Source organism: Limanda limanda, chromosome 7 (assembly GCF_963576545.1).
Source record: "Limanda limanda chromosome 7, fLimLim1.1, whole genome shotgun sequence".
Classification (NCBI taxonomy): domain Eukaryota; kingdom Metazoa; phylum Chordata; class Actinopteri; order Pleuronectiformes; family Pleuronectidae; genus Limanda; species Limanda limanda.
The window spans coordinates 2,488,031-2,503,941 of NC_083642.1; the positions used below are offsets into that span (position 1 = coordinate 2,488,031).

Below are 15,911 nucleotides of genomic sequence, written 5' to 3' on the forward strand. Positions count from 1 at the left end.
GGACTAAACGGTGTGTAACGTCTTTAACCTTCCCTGGTGTTTCCTCTCAGGTGCTGCCCGTGGTCCAGGTGCTGTGGCATGGGCGACTTCCGGCCTCGCACCGTGTGGCTCGGCCACCCAGAGAAGAGGGAGCAGCGCTACCCCCGGAATGTCATTAACAACCAGAAGTACAACTTCTTCACCTTCCTGCCTATGGTGAGTGTCAGCCAAAGGTCACGCCTCCACCTTTCCTCTCCTTAACCCCCGAGAACCACCCACCTCCTGGAGCCCGAGTCTGAGTCTCTGTTGTCATGCTGGACACTTTTTTAGAGATGTCTAATATTCGTACTTTAAGTTAAGTACAAACAGACAAATACTAGGAGTAACTAAGAAGTTATGCCAAAATGAAAGGAAAAGAGAAAGAAAGAAAAAAGAGTGAATTGAAATAAAATAAAATAAAGGCATAAAAGCAGAACAAACAAAACAAACAAACAAAACAAACAAACAACTCAAGATACATATACTTTTTTAGAATTTTTCTATCTTCCAAAAAAACTAAAAAAACCTTACCTCTACCTCATAAAGGGAGGTAGAATGTCCAACCAGGAAGTAACACAATATAATCACTAAAAACACACATTTATATTTCTAGAAAAAAATCAAAAAATACTTTTATCATGGGTACCCCCTATATTTTATATACAGAATTCTTTAGAATTTTTCTATCTTTCAAAAAAACAAAACAACTTTACCCCTACCTGATTAACTAAGATAAAGGGCCCAACCACGAAGTAACATTAAAACCTTCTATAATCTATCTTTTTCTTCTGTAACAATACATTTGCCTGATAAAGCAGTAGCAAAAAGTTCCACAAAAATGTAAACTTACAAATAAGAAAATAAAAATTCGAACAATGAATTGTATTGATGCATCACTAGTACATGAAATACATTAAAAAAAGAGGTGAGTGCCCTTATATTCGTACTTCTCATATGACATCTTGACAAAGGCACTGCAATATAATCATGGCTTCTAAATGACAACACTTCACATGTCAACACAATGAGACCTTCAGGTAATTGTCAAGTGTCTCATGTTCAAATGAAGACATTTTAAAGATGTTTCAGAAGGAGATGAATTCAGCCATATTAGGGAAAAACATCTTCACAATCTTTTTGCAATATTTTCCTCAGATGCTCAGACGAGTGTGGAAGGGTTGGGGTTGTTACTGAGCTGCGTGCTGTCTTTTGACTCTGTGCTTTTTCCTGCTATGATTTACATACACATTTGTTTTTCCAGATATTCAGTTGTCTCAAGATCTTATTTTTGTGTATGAAGGCCGACGCTGAAAGTAGCTCAAATTTGCAAACGCCTATTTGCATTGCAAAACGTTGTGCTTTTTATTTACTTTCAGTTCTTCTCACTAAAACATATTATCATATATGACGTTTCTTTCTCTGTGCTGCTCAACACTTTTGGAAATGACTCAAGCTTTCCACTGATTGTAATCTTGCACCGCGGTGGATATGAAATTGAGCAATGTTGTAGTATGTGTGTTGAATATAAGAACAATAACTGTGGAGGAAAAACTATTTGTGTTTAAATGAGATTTGTAGATTGAACCTGGGCTATGTTTAGTTAAAAGCTTGCGAGTGACGGATATGTTGATATTTACAAGATATGAATTTGGACAGATTTGGCCAAAATATTCATATGATAACTTTTAATATTTCTAATTGTCTAAGTCCAGTGTCGACAATCTTTCTAAATTCTCAAGAGCAATATATAAATTTATTGAGATATTTATTTTGATTTGAGAAAGTTTCTTCATTCACAGGATTACATTACATTATAATATAATATAATATGCTATAATATTAACATTATTGATGAGTTGTCGATTATTTTTCAGCTCTCTTTAATCCTTTACTTTATGAAATGTCAGAAAACGGCCTTTATGAATTATTAAACTGCTCAAACTGACATTCACAAATGAAAATACATTTAAGAGCCCGAACAAAGTAAATTAAAAGTGTGATGATGCCGTTATTGTTGGGTAAAACATTTCTGCTACTGATATATCTGCTCATATTTATTAATAAGTATCCAAAAGAGTCATTATCAAACCCTTATGACCAATCAAGAAATGTAAATGAAGCTTGATATTTTACAGTTTAACCATAAACTTTATTACAAACAACTATAGATAAGAAACAAAACAAAAATGAAAGCAGGGATCTAGAACTCATTTCCTTTTTCATTAATTAATTTCATTTTTCATGCATTTGTTAAAGTTTAATGATATTTAAAGCAAAATAATGTCCGGCAGTAAACGTCACTAATCTGCATAACAACTTGACCCACAGCAAATATTCCACTGAGTACTTCTCTTGTCTGTTCGCAGGTGCTGTACAACGAGTACAAATACTTCTTCAACTTGTACTTTTTGCTTCTGGCCTGCTCTCAATTTATTGAAGAGCTGCAGCTGGGGGCCCTCTACACCTACTGGGTCCCTTTGGTATGTGTGGTTCTTTTAACTGCTACTTGTCCGGTCAACAGTCTGTTCTTAGATTTTGTTCAGAGCATTATACTTGTATTTCCACAGCTCTGAAACTTAATGTTCGTTTGTGGTTTTCTCCCTTTTCACATCTCCAGGGTCTGGTACTGACCATCACCATCCTGCGAGAGGCAGTGGAAGAAATAAGATGCTATCTCCGAGACAAAGAAGTGAACTCTCAGATCTACAGCAAGCTCTCAACGAGAGGTAAGGATCAGAGGCTGCTGATGTTTAGTCTGAGTTGATATCTGAGCCGTGTTGCTTATTTCTCAGGATCAGTGTCTATTAACTGTAGGAGGTTGGTCCTAATAAAACTTATTGGGGCTGGGGGAAATGGAAGGTAATTCAAAGCAGAGATGTAAAAGTGTACATAAGAGGCCTTGGTATAAAGTGCTACCAGCAATAAAAAGCAGGAGACCTCTTGTGGTTTCCATCACTTTGTCCCTTTGATGTGGCAGCTTGTTTTACCCATAAACACAATGACTGGTTGCCTCCATGATAGCGGCCCCTCTGCATATTTTAGGGTTTTATAGAAACTGTATGGAGAAGAAGTCAAAGCTTCTCATCTCCTCCTCCTTTCTCTTGAGATACAGTTTGTTTCTGAGAGCTCTGACCTGAAGCAGAGTTTTTCTTTGTTGATCTTTTATTCTGGAAAATAGATTTTATTGCACAAATAGAGCCGAGCGCTGCTGTGAAGTCCCTCAAACCCCTATTGCAATAGCAATATTAATGTGCTTTAATGTCTCACATATGCAAAGCCCAGGGGTCACCACGAAAGGTCAAGGGTCGGTGATCTCTTCCAAACAATTTTGCCCGTCGGTTCCAAATGGAAGGAGAGAAAAGGCTCAGCTTCCCGAGCATTCCTACCAATCTGCATGGAAAATTACTGGGCTGGTGACACATGGGTTCACCCAGAGGAGACATTAGTAGATGTATATGTATAGTGTATTATATGTAAAGTATATGTTTGATTAAAAAAACAACATTAAACTTTATTTTAAAACCAGTAGAAGAAGAATTATTAAATTCCACTGCTTTAAAAGTCTGTGTTCAGTCTGTTTATTGAGAATTTTAACCAAAACGATTGATTCATTTGAAGGTCTGATATAATCTTTAACTTGTAAATTAACCAAATGTTTTTTTTCTGTGTTCCAGGTACAGTGAAGGTGAAGAGCAGTGGAATTCAAGTGGGAGACCTTATAATCGTGGAGAAGGTTCGTTGCAGATTGCTTCATCCACATCTGTGACTAGTTTTGCCTTTTTTTTTTGCTTTTGCGTTTTTAAGGACTGTCAAGTTTCCGTTTATATGAGAGTGGATAATGAGGGGGGCTGTTAATCTTCTGTGCTCCGGTGGTGACTGAGGTGAAAGGAGTTAGTAAAGATTTTGTAATCTTGTGATCAATGCTCCAGCTTCAGCCTGTCAACCTCGATGCATTCACTGTAGACATGAACCTAAAATACCTTCAATTAGATCCTGGACACAAATTCAATTAAGTACTATTTATTGATGTATATATATATTTTTTAAGTTTATGGGTTTGTTCATAAGTTAGTTTGAGCTGTGAGGGTGAATCTGTGTTTTTTGGCGAGTGGATTCTCTGAGATCTCAGTGCTTGAAATACGAGAAGCCAGCCCTGTGTTCAGTTTCCGAGCGAGGGCTTCTCCCTGAATCACTCATTTCACCGTAGCTGAAGGAAAGGTCACACATGTTGTCCCACACGTTTCACTAATATGACTGAGTGACTCAGAGTTATGTGGCTCACAATTCAGGGAGACACTCGAGCGGAGGTGAAACCAGTAGCTGACAAAGGGGAAAGCTGTGGAATTTTTAAATTAACCTGCATTTCAAGGAGTCATAATACATCTTTATTAGACTATCGACCACTTAGCAATAATCCATAAACTGTTGGGGGACCAGAGCGGTGGAGGGGCCGGGTCAGAGAGGGAGTAAAACCTGGTCAGGGTCCTGCTCGGGCCACGACAGGATGATTTGTGCTGCAGGAGCTTATTATTGTGACTGGCTGGCTGTTGGTAATGTGGCACATGAAAAGCAAAAAAGTCTTAACTTTGCCACGGTTAAAAGAGAAGAAGAGGAGGAGGAGGAGGAGGAGGAGAGCGGGATCAGGGACTCATGTTTTTCTTTCTGCCCTTTTCTTTGTAGAACCAGCGTGTTCCTGCTGACATGATCTTTTTAAGGACCTCTGAAAGAAATGGTAAACATCTGCTGGTCATTCATCCAGATCTCCACAACAGACTGGCTGCCTGGCTGGCTGGCGCGCTGCCTGGGGAAATGACTTGTTTAAAAAAGGCGCTGAGGTGCAGGGATTAGCCCTGAGCCGGGACAGGAAGTCCTCCAAGGTCTAAATTGCAATCGGGTCCAGTGCTAAACTATCACTCAAAGCTCGGTGTGTGTGGGTGGGAGGGAGAATTGCCATCTGCATTTAATAGTGAGATGAGCATTGTAGATAATAATGTTCTCTCTTTGTCTAGCGCCAATTTTGTCTTTCAAATGAGGAGGAAATTAATGAGACGAAAATCTGGGGCACACCCGAAAAATCAAATGCAAAGAGAAGACGGGAGACATGAGGAGGAGGCGTCCTCATCTGAATAATCAAATACGGATTAGAAGGAGATTCGCGAGTGATGACACCGGCGTGGAGAGTTGCGTTGTTTTGTGTATTTGCAAATATACAAAATACAAACAAGTCAATTCAAAAAAGGCCTCCACTGAGTCACAGCACATTTCAAATACCTTTTTTTTATTTTCAGCCTCCAGATAAACAAACGTGACCGTGTGAGAGAGAAGCTACATGCGTGTTTTGGTTTGCGTCTTCCTGTCGGGGGAGGGGAAAAACAACAGCTTTGTTTTACTGGAAATAGTGCTTGGTTATCTCTCTTCCATGTGGAGGCCATTAGGTCAATTATGAAGAGCCTAGGCCAGGATGACGCACGCAGGCTGGCTGGCTGGGGGGGGGGATGGGCTTCGCTGGATGCCTCCACTTCTGCCCTGGCTTGATCCCACAAGTCTTCTGCAGCCAGGTTCCTTTCAGAAGCTGCTGATTCACGTGCGACTCCGGGTCACATGTGTTTCCAAGCCCATTTAAATGTGGTTATTCACAAATCAGAACCACTGAGGACATGAAGCCTTCGATATGTACTGAAGTATGAATAAGTAGATTCGGTGCCAATCACCCAGCATCCAGATAATGAGTCTCTTTGTGGCACTCAGCCTGTGTGTTGTTGCCCTCTAGGGGTAAGTGTGTTTCCTCCTGGCCTCAGGAGCAGCTTGTCCTCTCTCTCTCTCTTCCAGGCTCCTGCTTCCTGAGGACTGACCAGCTGGACGGAGAGACGGACTGGAAACTGCGCCTCCCGGTGGCCTGTACGCAGAGGCTGCCGACCGCTGCCGTGAGTCATGAATTATGAGATGGAGGAGAGGTAGTCGGGCCAAAAGGGAAAGTTGCAACACTGTGTATTTATGATATTGAATTCTGGAGTAATTTCCACATCTGGACGGGTCAAATTATATTTATATTTATACCTCTACTATATATCATATATTATATCATACTCTCTGTGTATTCTTTGTATATATAAGTCTATATACACATATTTATACATGTGTACACATTATTATTATTATATTTACTATTATTATTATTGATACTGTTGCTGCCATTATTACTATATACTGCTATTATATTGGTATAATTACTATCATATATAAATATAAATTATGTTTTATTATATACTATATATACTGTACTATTTTTATATACTGTCTAACAATAACATTACCATCATATCATCAGTACTATTACCATCATCTTGCCACTGCAGCTTATCTACCTATTTATCTTGTGTTTCTGTTTTTATTCTTTCTACCTCAATATTTTTTTTTCTATTGTATTGTATTTTATTGTATTCAAATATACCGGCTGCTATGACGACTTAATTTCCCTTCGGGGATGAATAAAGTAATCTATCTATCTATCTATCTATCTATCTATCTATCTATCTATCTATCTATCTATCTATCTATCTATCTATCTATCTATCTATCTATCTATCTATCTATCTATCTATCTATCTATCTATCTATCTATCTATCTATTTGGGCTTTGAAAACTTAAATGGCACATTATAGACTCAACGATTAATCAGCAGATTGTTCTATAATAACGGATAGTTGATTTCAGCAATAATAATAACAATAAGCCTTATTTGTATAGCACTGTTCTTAACAAGGTTACAAACCACTTCACAAGAGGATAAAACAACAGTAAAGAAGAATAACACAACATCAACAATTACAGTCAATTAATCGAGTCTCACTCAAACTCGAACTGCTGCTTGTCACACTTCCCCTGCTCCTGTCGCCTCCTGCTCTCCTGTTTTTCTAACGATAAGCAGTCTATGCCTCAGGATTCAGGATCTAATAAGAATAAAAAAACAGCCATGTTTGTCAAACAAAAGAAACACATGTTACTTGTCAGCCTCGTAGCCTCGGGGGAAAGATGTCACTGTAAAATGCAAAACTATAACGCAAACACCGCTTCCACACAAACTGTCAATCTGGACGTAAAGCTGCTGTCACAAAGAGATGAGGTGGCATTGCTGATTTTTTATATTTAATAAATGTCTAATAATCACCATTACTGGCTTAAAGCTGATTATCGGTCCATCAACAGAAAACTATTTTGTTAGTTATTGTTTGTTTGAGGCATTTATCATTGATTCAGTTTTTTTAATATTTCTTTGTTTTCATTGTCGTCTGTGAGATTCAGTTGAATATCTTCGTTTCGATCAAGACACTTTAAAGATTTTTATTAAACGAATGATGAATCAAGATAATAACGATCCGATAAATTGATAACCCCACCCCCTGCACATAATTTATAATTTATAACTTATATATTACTGGCACTATCACCAATCTCTGCACCTTCGCACAGCACGTGCCCATAACTCCGTTACTCTGTTACTGTATATATGTATATACTTTATTTTATTCTATTTCTTATATATTGTTGTTTTTTATATTGTTGTTTTATGTTCAAAAGTAGTGCACCAATGACACCAAGGCAATTTCCTGTATGTGCAAACATACGTGGCAAATAAAAGAATTCTGATTCTGATTCTGAATAGAAGTAATGGATACGAACACAGCTGAAATAAGAAAATAAGAAATATATATTCTGTCGTTAACGTGTGAATTTGTATTGAAATGTCAGTTAAAATCAAAGCACAGCTGTTTAATTTGTGGTCCTGGTTATGAAATCAGGATTGTATCTGGAAGTGACAGCTCCATTAACATGTGGTTTTAATGGAGCTGTGTTTCAGTTATGTTCACTTATCTTATGACAGAAAGAGTCAAACATTATCTGTGTGATCAGAGAACGAGGGAGAGAAGCAAACAGATGAAGGCTTGAAACCGTCTGAATGCAAATAAAATGTGACAAATATAATTTGCTTATTGTCGTTAAAGCTTTGTTCTCAGTTCACGCCATCGAGCCTGAGTATGTTTATCTTGTTTTAGGCTCTCAGGATTTACATATTAGCAAAAACTAATGCAACTGGTATATTTGTCAAACAAGAATATTTATTTTTTATTTTGAATACCTCATAGCAGTTTATGGCCTCAGGCAGAAGTTCTCAACAGAGCAAACAATGCTGAGACACAATTTGTAAATGTTGATTTAAAGCTGGATGCCGGTTTCTGTATGTAATATGTCATGTGATATGGTTTAATAATGATTTTTATATGTGTTCCAGGACCTTCTCCAAATCAGATCCTATGTTTACGCCGAAGAGCCGAATATCGACATCCATAACTTTATTGGAACTTTTACCAGGGTGAGTGAACACATAACTATTTGTGTTATTTATTTGAACTCCTTTAATATGCTTGAATATCGACCTTATTATGTTTTCTATGGAGTGAACATGGAAGCTTGTGCATGTTGGATATTACAACACGCAGCAGAACTTGGAGAAAACAAACAGAATAAGAAACTATCCACAAACTCATATCTGTGCATCTCTCTTTTTAATTTGCAAGCTTTCCTTCAGCCTGGACAAAACATAGCATCACTTTTATTGAAATGTAAACTCCTATATGGTACGGTAGCATCATGAACACGGCAGCTGAGAAGTGTTAGAAATCCCGGAGGTAGATGACCTGGATCTAAATAGATGTTTTTAATTCTTCATGTTACAGTCTCTGCCTTCTAATAGCTGAGAACATCCATAAAACATAAAGCACAGTCTGCACTTCAAAAGACGTTGGAGTCAGTGTTAGTTCAAATAATATTTATATCAACACCTGTTTTACACGTGGCCTTGCTGGAATCCTAACTGACAGAAAACCGTGTTAGTGATGGAGAACTTAATCCCTAAACTCACTTAAAACAGACAGAGGGAGCCGGGAATGTCGTTATATAGAAACGATTATCGTGTCTGTTGAACACTCCTTTGCAGAACAAACACAACAAAGACAAATTGAGTAGACGATCAGTCCCCCCACCCTCATTGTGTGGTATCAACCGTTACAGGAAGATGGAGATCCCCCCGTCAACGAGAGCCTGAGCATCGAGAACACGCTGTGGGCCAGCACCGTTGTTGCCTCTGGTAAATATCTGTCCGGGGATTGAGACGCCACTAAGACCCTAAAGAAGTAACCAGGACCTCCCCTCTTAGCTTCCAGAGCTGGAACTCGCTCCAGGGCAGCTCCGCCCGATGCTGGAGAACGTGTTCTTCTCCCACAGGCCACACGTCTTACATGTGTTATCTATGAATCAGTTAGTTGGACACCTGTGTGTAAATCCTATATTCCAAAATGACATTCTTCATTTAGAAAAGTCTACACATCACTGATTATGAGTCTGGGAAACATCGTTCTGACATATTGTATGTACACGTCGCTCCTGGATGATATTGGCCTGAAGCATTTACCTCTTTGGTCCCCCCCCCCCCCGGCAGGCACAGTGGTGGGGGTTGTGATTTACACAGGAAAGGAGCTGCGCAGCGTCATGAACACCTCCAACCCGAGGCACAAGGTACAGTGGTGCTGGAAACAATCATTCGCTCGTTTTAATTTGCACATTTGCAGATTTTAAGATCTACATAAATAGATGTGTAGCATTATTTGACCTGCATGTCATGTATAACCTCTGTTGCCCATGACAGGTTGGTTTGTTTGACCTGGAGGTGAACTGCTTGACTAAGATCCTGTTCGTGGCCCTGGTCCTGGTCTCTCTGGTCATGGTCGCCCTCCAGCACTTCGCCGGCCGCTGGTATCTCCAGATCTTCCGCTTCCTGCTGCTCTTCTCGCACATCGTGCCCATCAGGTGCGATTCAACGATCCGTCACCTTCCAGTATTGTTTCTATGAGTTCACAGCTTAAAAGAGCAGTACATTGATTTGTGTTTGTTTCTGATTGGACGCAGCTTGCGTGTCAATCTGGACATGGGAAAGATGGTTTTCAGCTGGATGATTAAGAAAGACTCCAAGATCCCCGGGACGCTGGTGAGGGCGAGCACCATCCCGGAGCAGCTGGGACGCATCTCCTACCTGCTGACCGACAAAACAGGTCCGACCGAGGGTGGGATTCTCAACCGAGCGGTTAGAGAGCTGAGGGTTTAGCTCTCTAACCGCTAAATCAGAAGAATTTACTTAAATCATAAAGTAAATTCTGTTGCATTTTTATGATTTTACTTAAAATCATAAAAATGCAACAGAAATGAAGAGAAAAACAAAATCAGAAAATGTCGTCGTGCAAACCTACAACCAAATGACATATTATATTATTATGACAATTATGAAAGCAATTAAATTAGATTCAAAAGTCCAAATGCAAGACTCGTGTGTGAATGCATGCAATCAAACATGGGAGTAAAGCGGACTTAAACCAAAACGGGACATGAAGAAAGAAAATACCTGCGCTGTAGTGTTTCCTACGAGTGGGATTGGTCCAGTTGGACAGACTTAAGTTGTTTCCTGTCCTGGGGTGGGTGGGTGGGGGGGGGTGAGCTGTTACTTATTGGCCCCTTAAATCATAAAAAAGAAAAGAAAAGCCTTTAGTCTCTCATTAATTCACACCTTTACCTCCATCAGTGCTTCTCCTCAGACGCAAGGCGCTGCATGTCAGATTTACAGCCCTCGTGCCCAATTAACTGATCGGCCATTTCCTCATCCACAGTGTGATAAGGCCGGGGGGGGGGGGGCACGAGGTCTTGAAAATGCTTTTAAAGTGAGTGTGAGGATACAGAGGTTGTGTGGAGTGACACAGTTCTTCAAACACTATCTGTGATTAATGTCTGTAAATCCCTACGAGTGAGATCGGTGCAGGAAAACTTTGAAGCCGTTTTTTCGTGAACTCCTGAGAGGGTCCGGTACGATCGGGTCCGGACCCTCTCAGGAGTTTTTCTTTCACACACTAAGAACACAGCAGGAGATTATCTGGTTCACAGAAACACAGAAATCTCAGGAGAACATTTGCGTTCTCACAGAGAGCCTCTTCTGGATAATTGCAGGAGATTAACCCGGAGTTCAGCACATGTCAAACAGCAGCTTTATCGATGAGAAGTATTAGTTCCCAATATTATCTTTAAAGCCCATAATCTAAAGCACCATGTCCTTATTTATTTTGTGCTGTTAGAAATTATGCAAAAATGTGGGAATTCTTTTATATTTTGCAACGAAATGTAATTTGTAATGTGATCTTTTCCAGGGACTCTCACCCAGAATGAGATGGTGTTCCGGCGGCTGCACCTGGGAACTGTGGCCTATGGGATGGACTCGATGGATGAAGTGCAGAGCCACGTGTTCAGCGCCTACACACAGGTACAACAACAAAAAAAAAAGATGCGAGAAGAAATGAAACAAATCCATTCACAACAAGATTTAGAAAACAAAAGATTGAAATTCCCACAGTTTGGGAAAGAGTAAAGCAAACAGACCTGGACATTGTTTTAAGAAACGTATGAGTTTGTGATTATTGTTTGGCTGAATGCTTCCTGTCCTCAGATGACACTCTTTGTCCCCTCTGACACCAGAGGTTAGCCAAGCAGGAAACAGGATTAGCCCACGAGCGAAGCACTGACCGGACTTCTTTAATGACGCCGCCATTAACCCCTGGAACGCACGGCTCTCTAAAAATAGCAAAGGTTCACAATGCAAAAGCAAATTCCTCATGTTTTTCTTTTGCACATCTGGTTCTGTTTACGAGCCACTGTCACAGCCGTGAGTGAAGCTGGGTTTGGTTCAGCAACTGGTTTCTCAAACTTAAAGATACACGTTTTCCAATTAGCCTATTGTGTGCTTCTGTGTCTTGGTGTATAAACCAAAATGGTATTTATTATCGATCATAATAACTAGAGGAAAAGGAGGCAAGATAAAGTAGTGATGGAGAAAGACAGGAACCTAAACTGCAACACATGTAAAAACCAAACGATCATTCTTCACTTTGAGTTTCTCCCTCGGCTTCTTCTCTTTGGCGAGTGTCACAGCTCTTTTCAGATTCCTCTCACGTCGCCCTCTGTGATTTGTCCTCAGCCCGCCCACGACCTTCCAGCCTCCCGGGCTCCGGCCGCCACCAAGGTCCGCAAGACCATCATCAGCAGGGTTCACGAGGCGGTGAAGGCCATCGCCCTGGTGCACAACGTGACCCCGGTGTACGAGTCCAACGGCGTGACGGACCAGGCGGAGGCGGAGCAGCACTACGAGGACACGTGCAGGGTCTACCAGGCGTCCAGCCCCGATGAGGTTTGATTCCACAGAAATATGACATGCAGCTTTCAAAACCTACAGGGCTGATGGGATTTATGGGATTTATATTTGTCTTTAAATCATCAAATGGTTTAATGATGGACTTTAAAGTACCTGTTAGTCCAAAATATGTTTAGTTTTTTGTTGTTTTACGACTTTGCTTCACCTTTACCTTGCTGCTTTTAATTATTTTTGGTGAAAGAGAAAATGTCTGATTTACAACTTACACAAATGTTACGTGGAAATTTAGAGTCTTGAGTAGACAAAAATCGGAAAAATACTTTTTATGGAAGTAAAACATCACAAAGAATATTCACTAAAACTTCTGAAATGGAAAAAATAGTCACATTTTCAAAGATCCTGGATTTTTTAATGAGGAAGAAACGAGTCATTTCAAATTCAATAGAGCCAAATCTCTCTCTCTCTCTCTCTCCCTCTCTCTCTGCAGGTATACTATTAAAATGCTTTAAACAATAAGAAGGAAGTAAATTAAATCGAAATGGTTAGTAATTACAAAAAGTGGTTTGATGCCACACAGAACCAATCCACATTAATACAGTTTGATTGTTGATGCAGAAATATGACATGCAGCTTTCAAAACCTACAGGGCGGATGAGATTTATGGGATTTATATTTGTCTTTAAATCATCAAATGGTTCATAAAGGACTTTAAAGTACCTGTTCAGTCCAAAATATGTTTAGTTTTTTGTTGTTTTATGACTTTGCTTCACCTTTACCTTGCTGCTTTTAAATTTTTTTGCTGAAAGAGAAAATTTCTGATTTGCAACTTACACAAATGTGATATGGAAATTTTAAGTCTTGAGTACACAAATATTGGAAAAATACTTTTTCACGGAAGTAAAACATCACGAAGTATATCAACTAAAACTTCTGAAAATGGAAAAAATAGTCAAATTTTCAAAGATCCTGGATTTTTCAATGAGGAAGAAACGAGTCATTTTAAACTCAATAGAGCAAAATCTCTCTCTCCCTCTCCCTCTCTGCAGGTATATTATTAAAATGCATTAAACAATAAGAAGGAAGTAAATTAAATCAAAATGGTTTGCAACTACAATCAGAACCAAAACAATAATTTATTGTGCTTTTTTTGATTCTTTTTTTTTCTGTGTGTGTGGAAACGGACCCTTGAACGTTTCCCACATTTATAAAACAAAGAGCTGAAATATTTCCGTCAGGTGATGAACGTAAATAAAACCCCACACAGCCAAAGACCTTTAGTTTGAAACACATCTCACTCTGAGCTGAAGGGAAATGTACACTTCATCGACCTAAACATAATTTTCTCAAGGCCAAACAGGGAAACGCAGACGGGAGAACAGGCTTCCGATCTCAAGACGGAGACATTCATTTAATTCTCGACGTGTCTTTCTTCCATAAAGTGGAACATTCCACATGCTATGTCCTTAATCAGAGTGAATTCTTTGAAACGTTAGGAAGAGGATGTGAAACTCAACTCGATCAGTTTCCTCTCGGTGTAAATACGGATTTCCTTAATGTGCCTCACAGCCCATTGCACTTGTCCCCTTTTGAATTTCCTCTTTGATAGTACACATTAATAGAACCCTGTGTACACGCAGGGATTAAACAACTGGGCTCTGTATCGGTGCAGCTGTTGAATTAGAGTTTAGATGAAGTTCTCTGACTTGCTGAGCCCTGAGAGAAGCAGCACTGGACTTGTTCCTCTCAACCCCAGACAGAGATTCAGTTTGTGTTTGCTGGTTTTTCAGGAAGTCTTAATATAGGTTTTGGGTTTTGGCTGCGACACAATGGCAGTGACTGTTGAATACATGGGTTTCACCACATCAGTAACTCTCTTTCTCTGTGGTTTTCACTTTTTGGAGATCGTCCACATGCAGAAGAAGGAAAAGTTGTTGTGTGTTCATTTTGGTATCGGTAATAAAACCTCTGCGAAGAATATAGATATAGATACTTATAGATATCAGTGTCCTAGATATTCCAGATTTTTTTTAATTACTGATGTATGATCCATTAATTATTCCCTGGGAAGTCTGGGAAATTCTTGATAAATTCTCTTATCTCGCAATGTCATTAAAGGAGAAATAGACTTCCTGGATCTCCCTCTTTCTATTAAAAATGAATTAGTTCTTTGGTAAAGCCCATGTCCCACCCCCCCGCTAAGTTTTGTGGGAAATCCACTCTGTAGTTTTTGCTCAACCTGCCGACAAACAACCAACAAGTCATCCGACGATGAGAGTTTGTGTGATTCACAAAATGAAATGTGATATCTGAATCACTTTGCCTTTCAGCTCCTAAAACAAACAGGTCCTCTCCGTGGTGGTTCTGAGTCAAGGCCGCTGGACGCAGCATTATCAGCCCAGTCATAAGTCTACGGCCGAGCCAGATGCTGCTGGTACAAGGTGGTGCTGTCGTGGCAGACACCGGATCCTTGAATCCCCCCCCCCCCCTTACACACACACACACACACACAGCAATTACTTCTAGGCCGTGACTAAGCACCATCTTCTTATTTCCCAACCTGGATGACAAACCTTTACGGTAGTGAGAGTTAAAGAGCATCGCCAGACGACGTGCTCATGAAATTTCCAAAAATAAGAAATGTCGGGAAACACAAATCCTGCGGTTTCTAAAAGTTGGAACATGAGAATCTTTGTTGGCTTCTCTCCTGTGCGTCCGTTTGGCCTCTCGGCTATTAGCTCTGTCAGAACTTGGATGATGAAGTGGTCATGTGATTATGGCTTCTGGTCTGGAAGTTATTGGGCAATCCTCCCCCCCCCAAACACACACACACACACACACACACATTGTACTAATGGATGTCATCTGTCGTTCAGGAAGAATCAAGCAGGAACAATATTTTCACTTCACAAACGTCTCCTTCAGTTTATGGATCGATATCTGTGAGTGCTGGAAAACGCTGGAGTTATTGATTTGAAGCTAAATGTCGACTGAGCTTTCTGACCGAATGTTCTCCTCCAAAGTGTCTCCGCTGCTTTCTGTGTGATCCATGGAATGGAACATCATATCGACATGATGGCTCCTTCATGGGAATAATAGAAACCAGAGCAGCGGTCACTCGTCTCTCTTCTTAAACGATGTTAATATTATAAAAGCAACAACAACTGTTCGTCTTTACCTCCTTTATCTATAGGTGTGTATATATTATTTTAAACATCATCCACCATCGTCTCCCCTGTGTTGATAGGTGTCGCTGGTGCAGTGGACTGAGAGTGTCGGGCTCACACTGGTGGGACGAGACCAGTCCTCCATGCAGCTGCGGACCCCTACTGGCCAAATCCTGAACTTCACCATCCTGCAGATATTCCCCTTCACCTATGAGAGCAAGAGGATGGGCATCATCGTGCGGGTGAGAGCCACAGGGATTCCTCCACAGTAGCACAGTCATGCATTAGCCTTTATGAGCTGTTTTTGATTTTAAAAATAAGAACTTTATTGATCTCACACCAGGGGAAATAAAATAGGCAGTAAAATATAATATTGAATTGAACAAAAATGCAGAGATTATGTACATAATATACACTTTTCACTCCAGATTGGAAATATTACTTGTAGAGGAACAGACTTTAGTAAAGTTCTGCAGCACAGGAT

General features: G+C 40.0%; 1 protein-coding gene across 1 annotated transcript in view; it reads left to right on the top strand.

Moving 5' to 3' along the window:
• The window catches only part of LOC133005313 (probable phospholipid-transporting ATPase IIA), a 35,356-nt gene that overhangs the window by 3,954 nt on the left and 15,491 nt on the right, over positions 1–15,911 (top strand). Inside the window, exons 2-15 of the mRNA XM_061074962.1 lie at positions 51–195; positions 2,385–2,498; positions 2,636–2,744; positions 3,693–3,751; positions 4,699–4,750; positions 5,848–5,942; positions 8,310–8,390; positions 9,089–9,164; positions 9,516–9,592; positions 9,723–9,883; positions 9,983–10,125; positions 11,266–11,378; positions 12,090–12,299; positions 15,508–15,669. Of these exons, the coding sequence (XP_060930945.1) occupies positions 51–195; positions 2,385–2,498; positions 2,636–2,744; positions 3,693–3,751; positions 4,699–4,750; positions 5,848–5,942; positions 8,310–8,390; positions 9,089–9,164; positions 9,516–9,592; positions 9,723–9,883; positions 9,983–10,125; positions 11,266–11,378; positions 12,090–12,299; positions 15,508–15,669 (1,597 nt within the window). The remainder of the gene's footprint in view (positions 1–50; positions 196–2,384; positions 2,499–2,635; positions 2,745–3,692; positions 3,752–4,698; positions 4,751–5,847; positions 5,943–8,309; positions 8,391–9,088; positions 9,165–9,515; positions 9,593–9,722; positions 9,884–9,982; positions 10,126–11,265; positions 11,379–12,089; positions 12,300–15,507; positions 15,670–15,911) is intronic.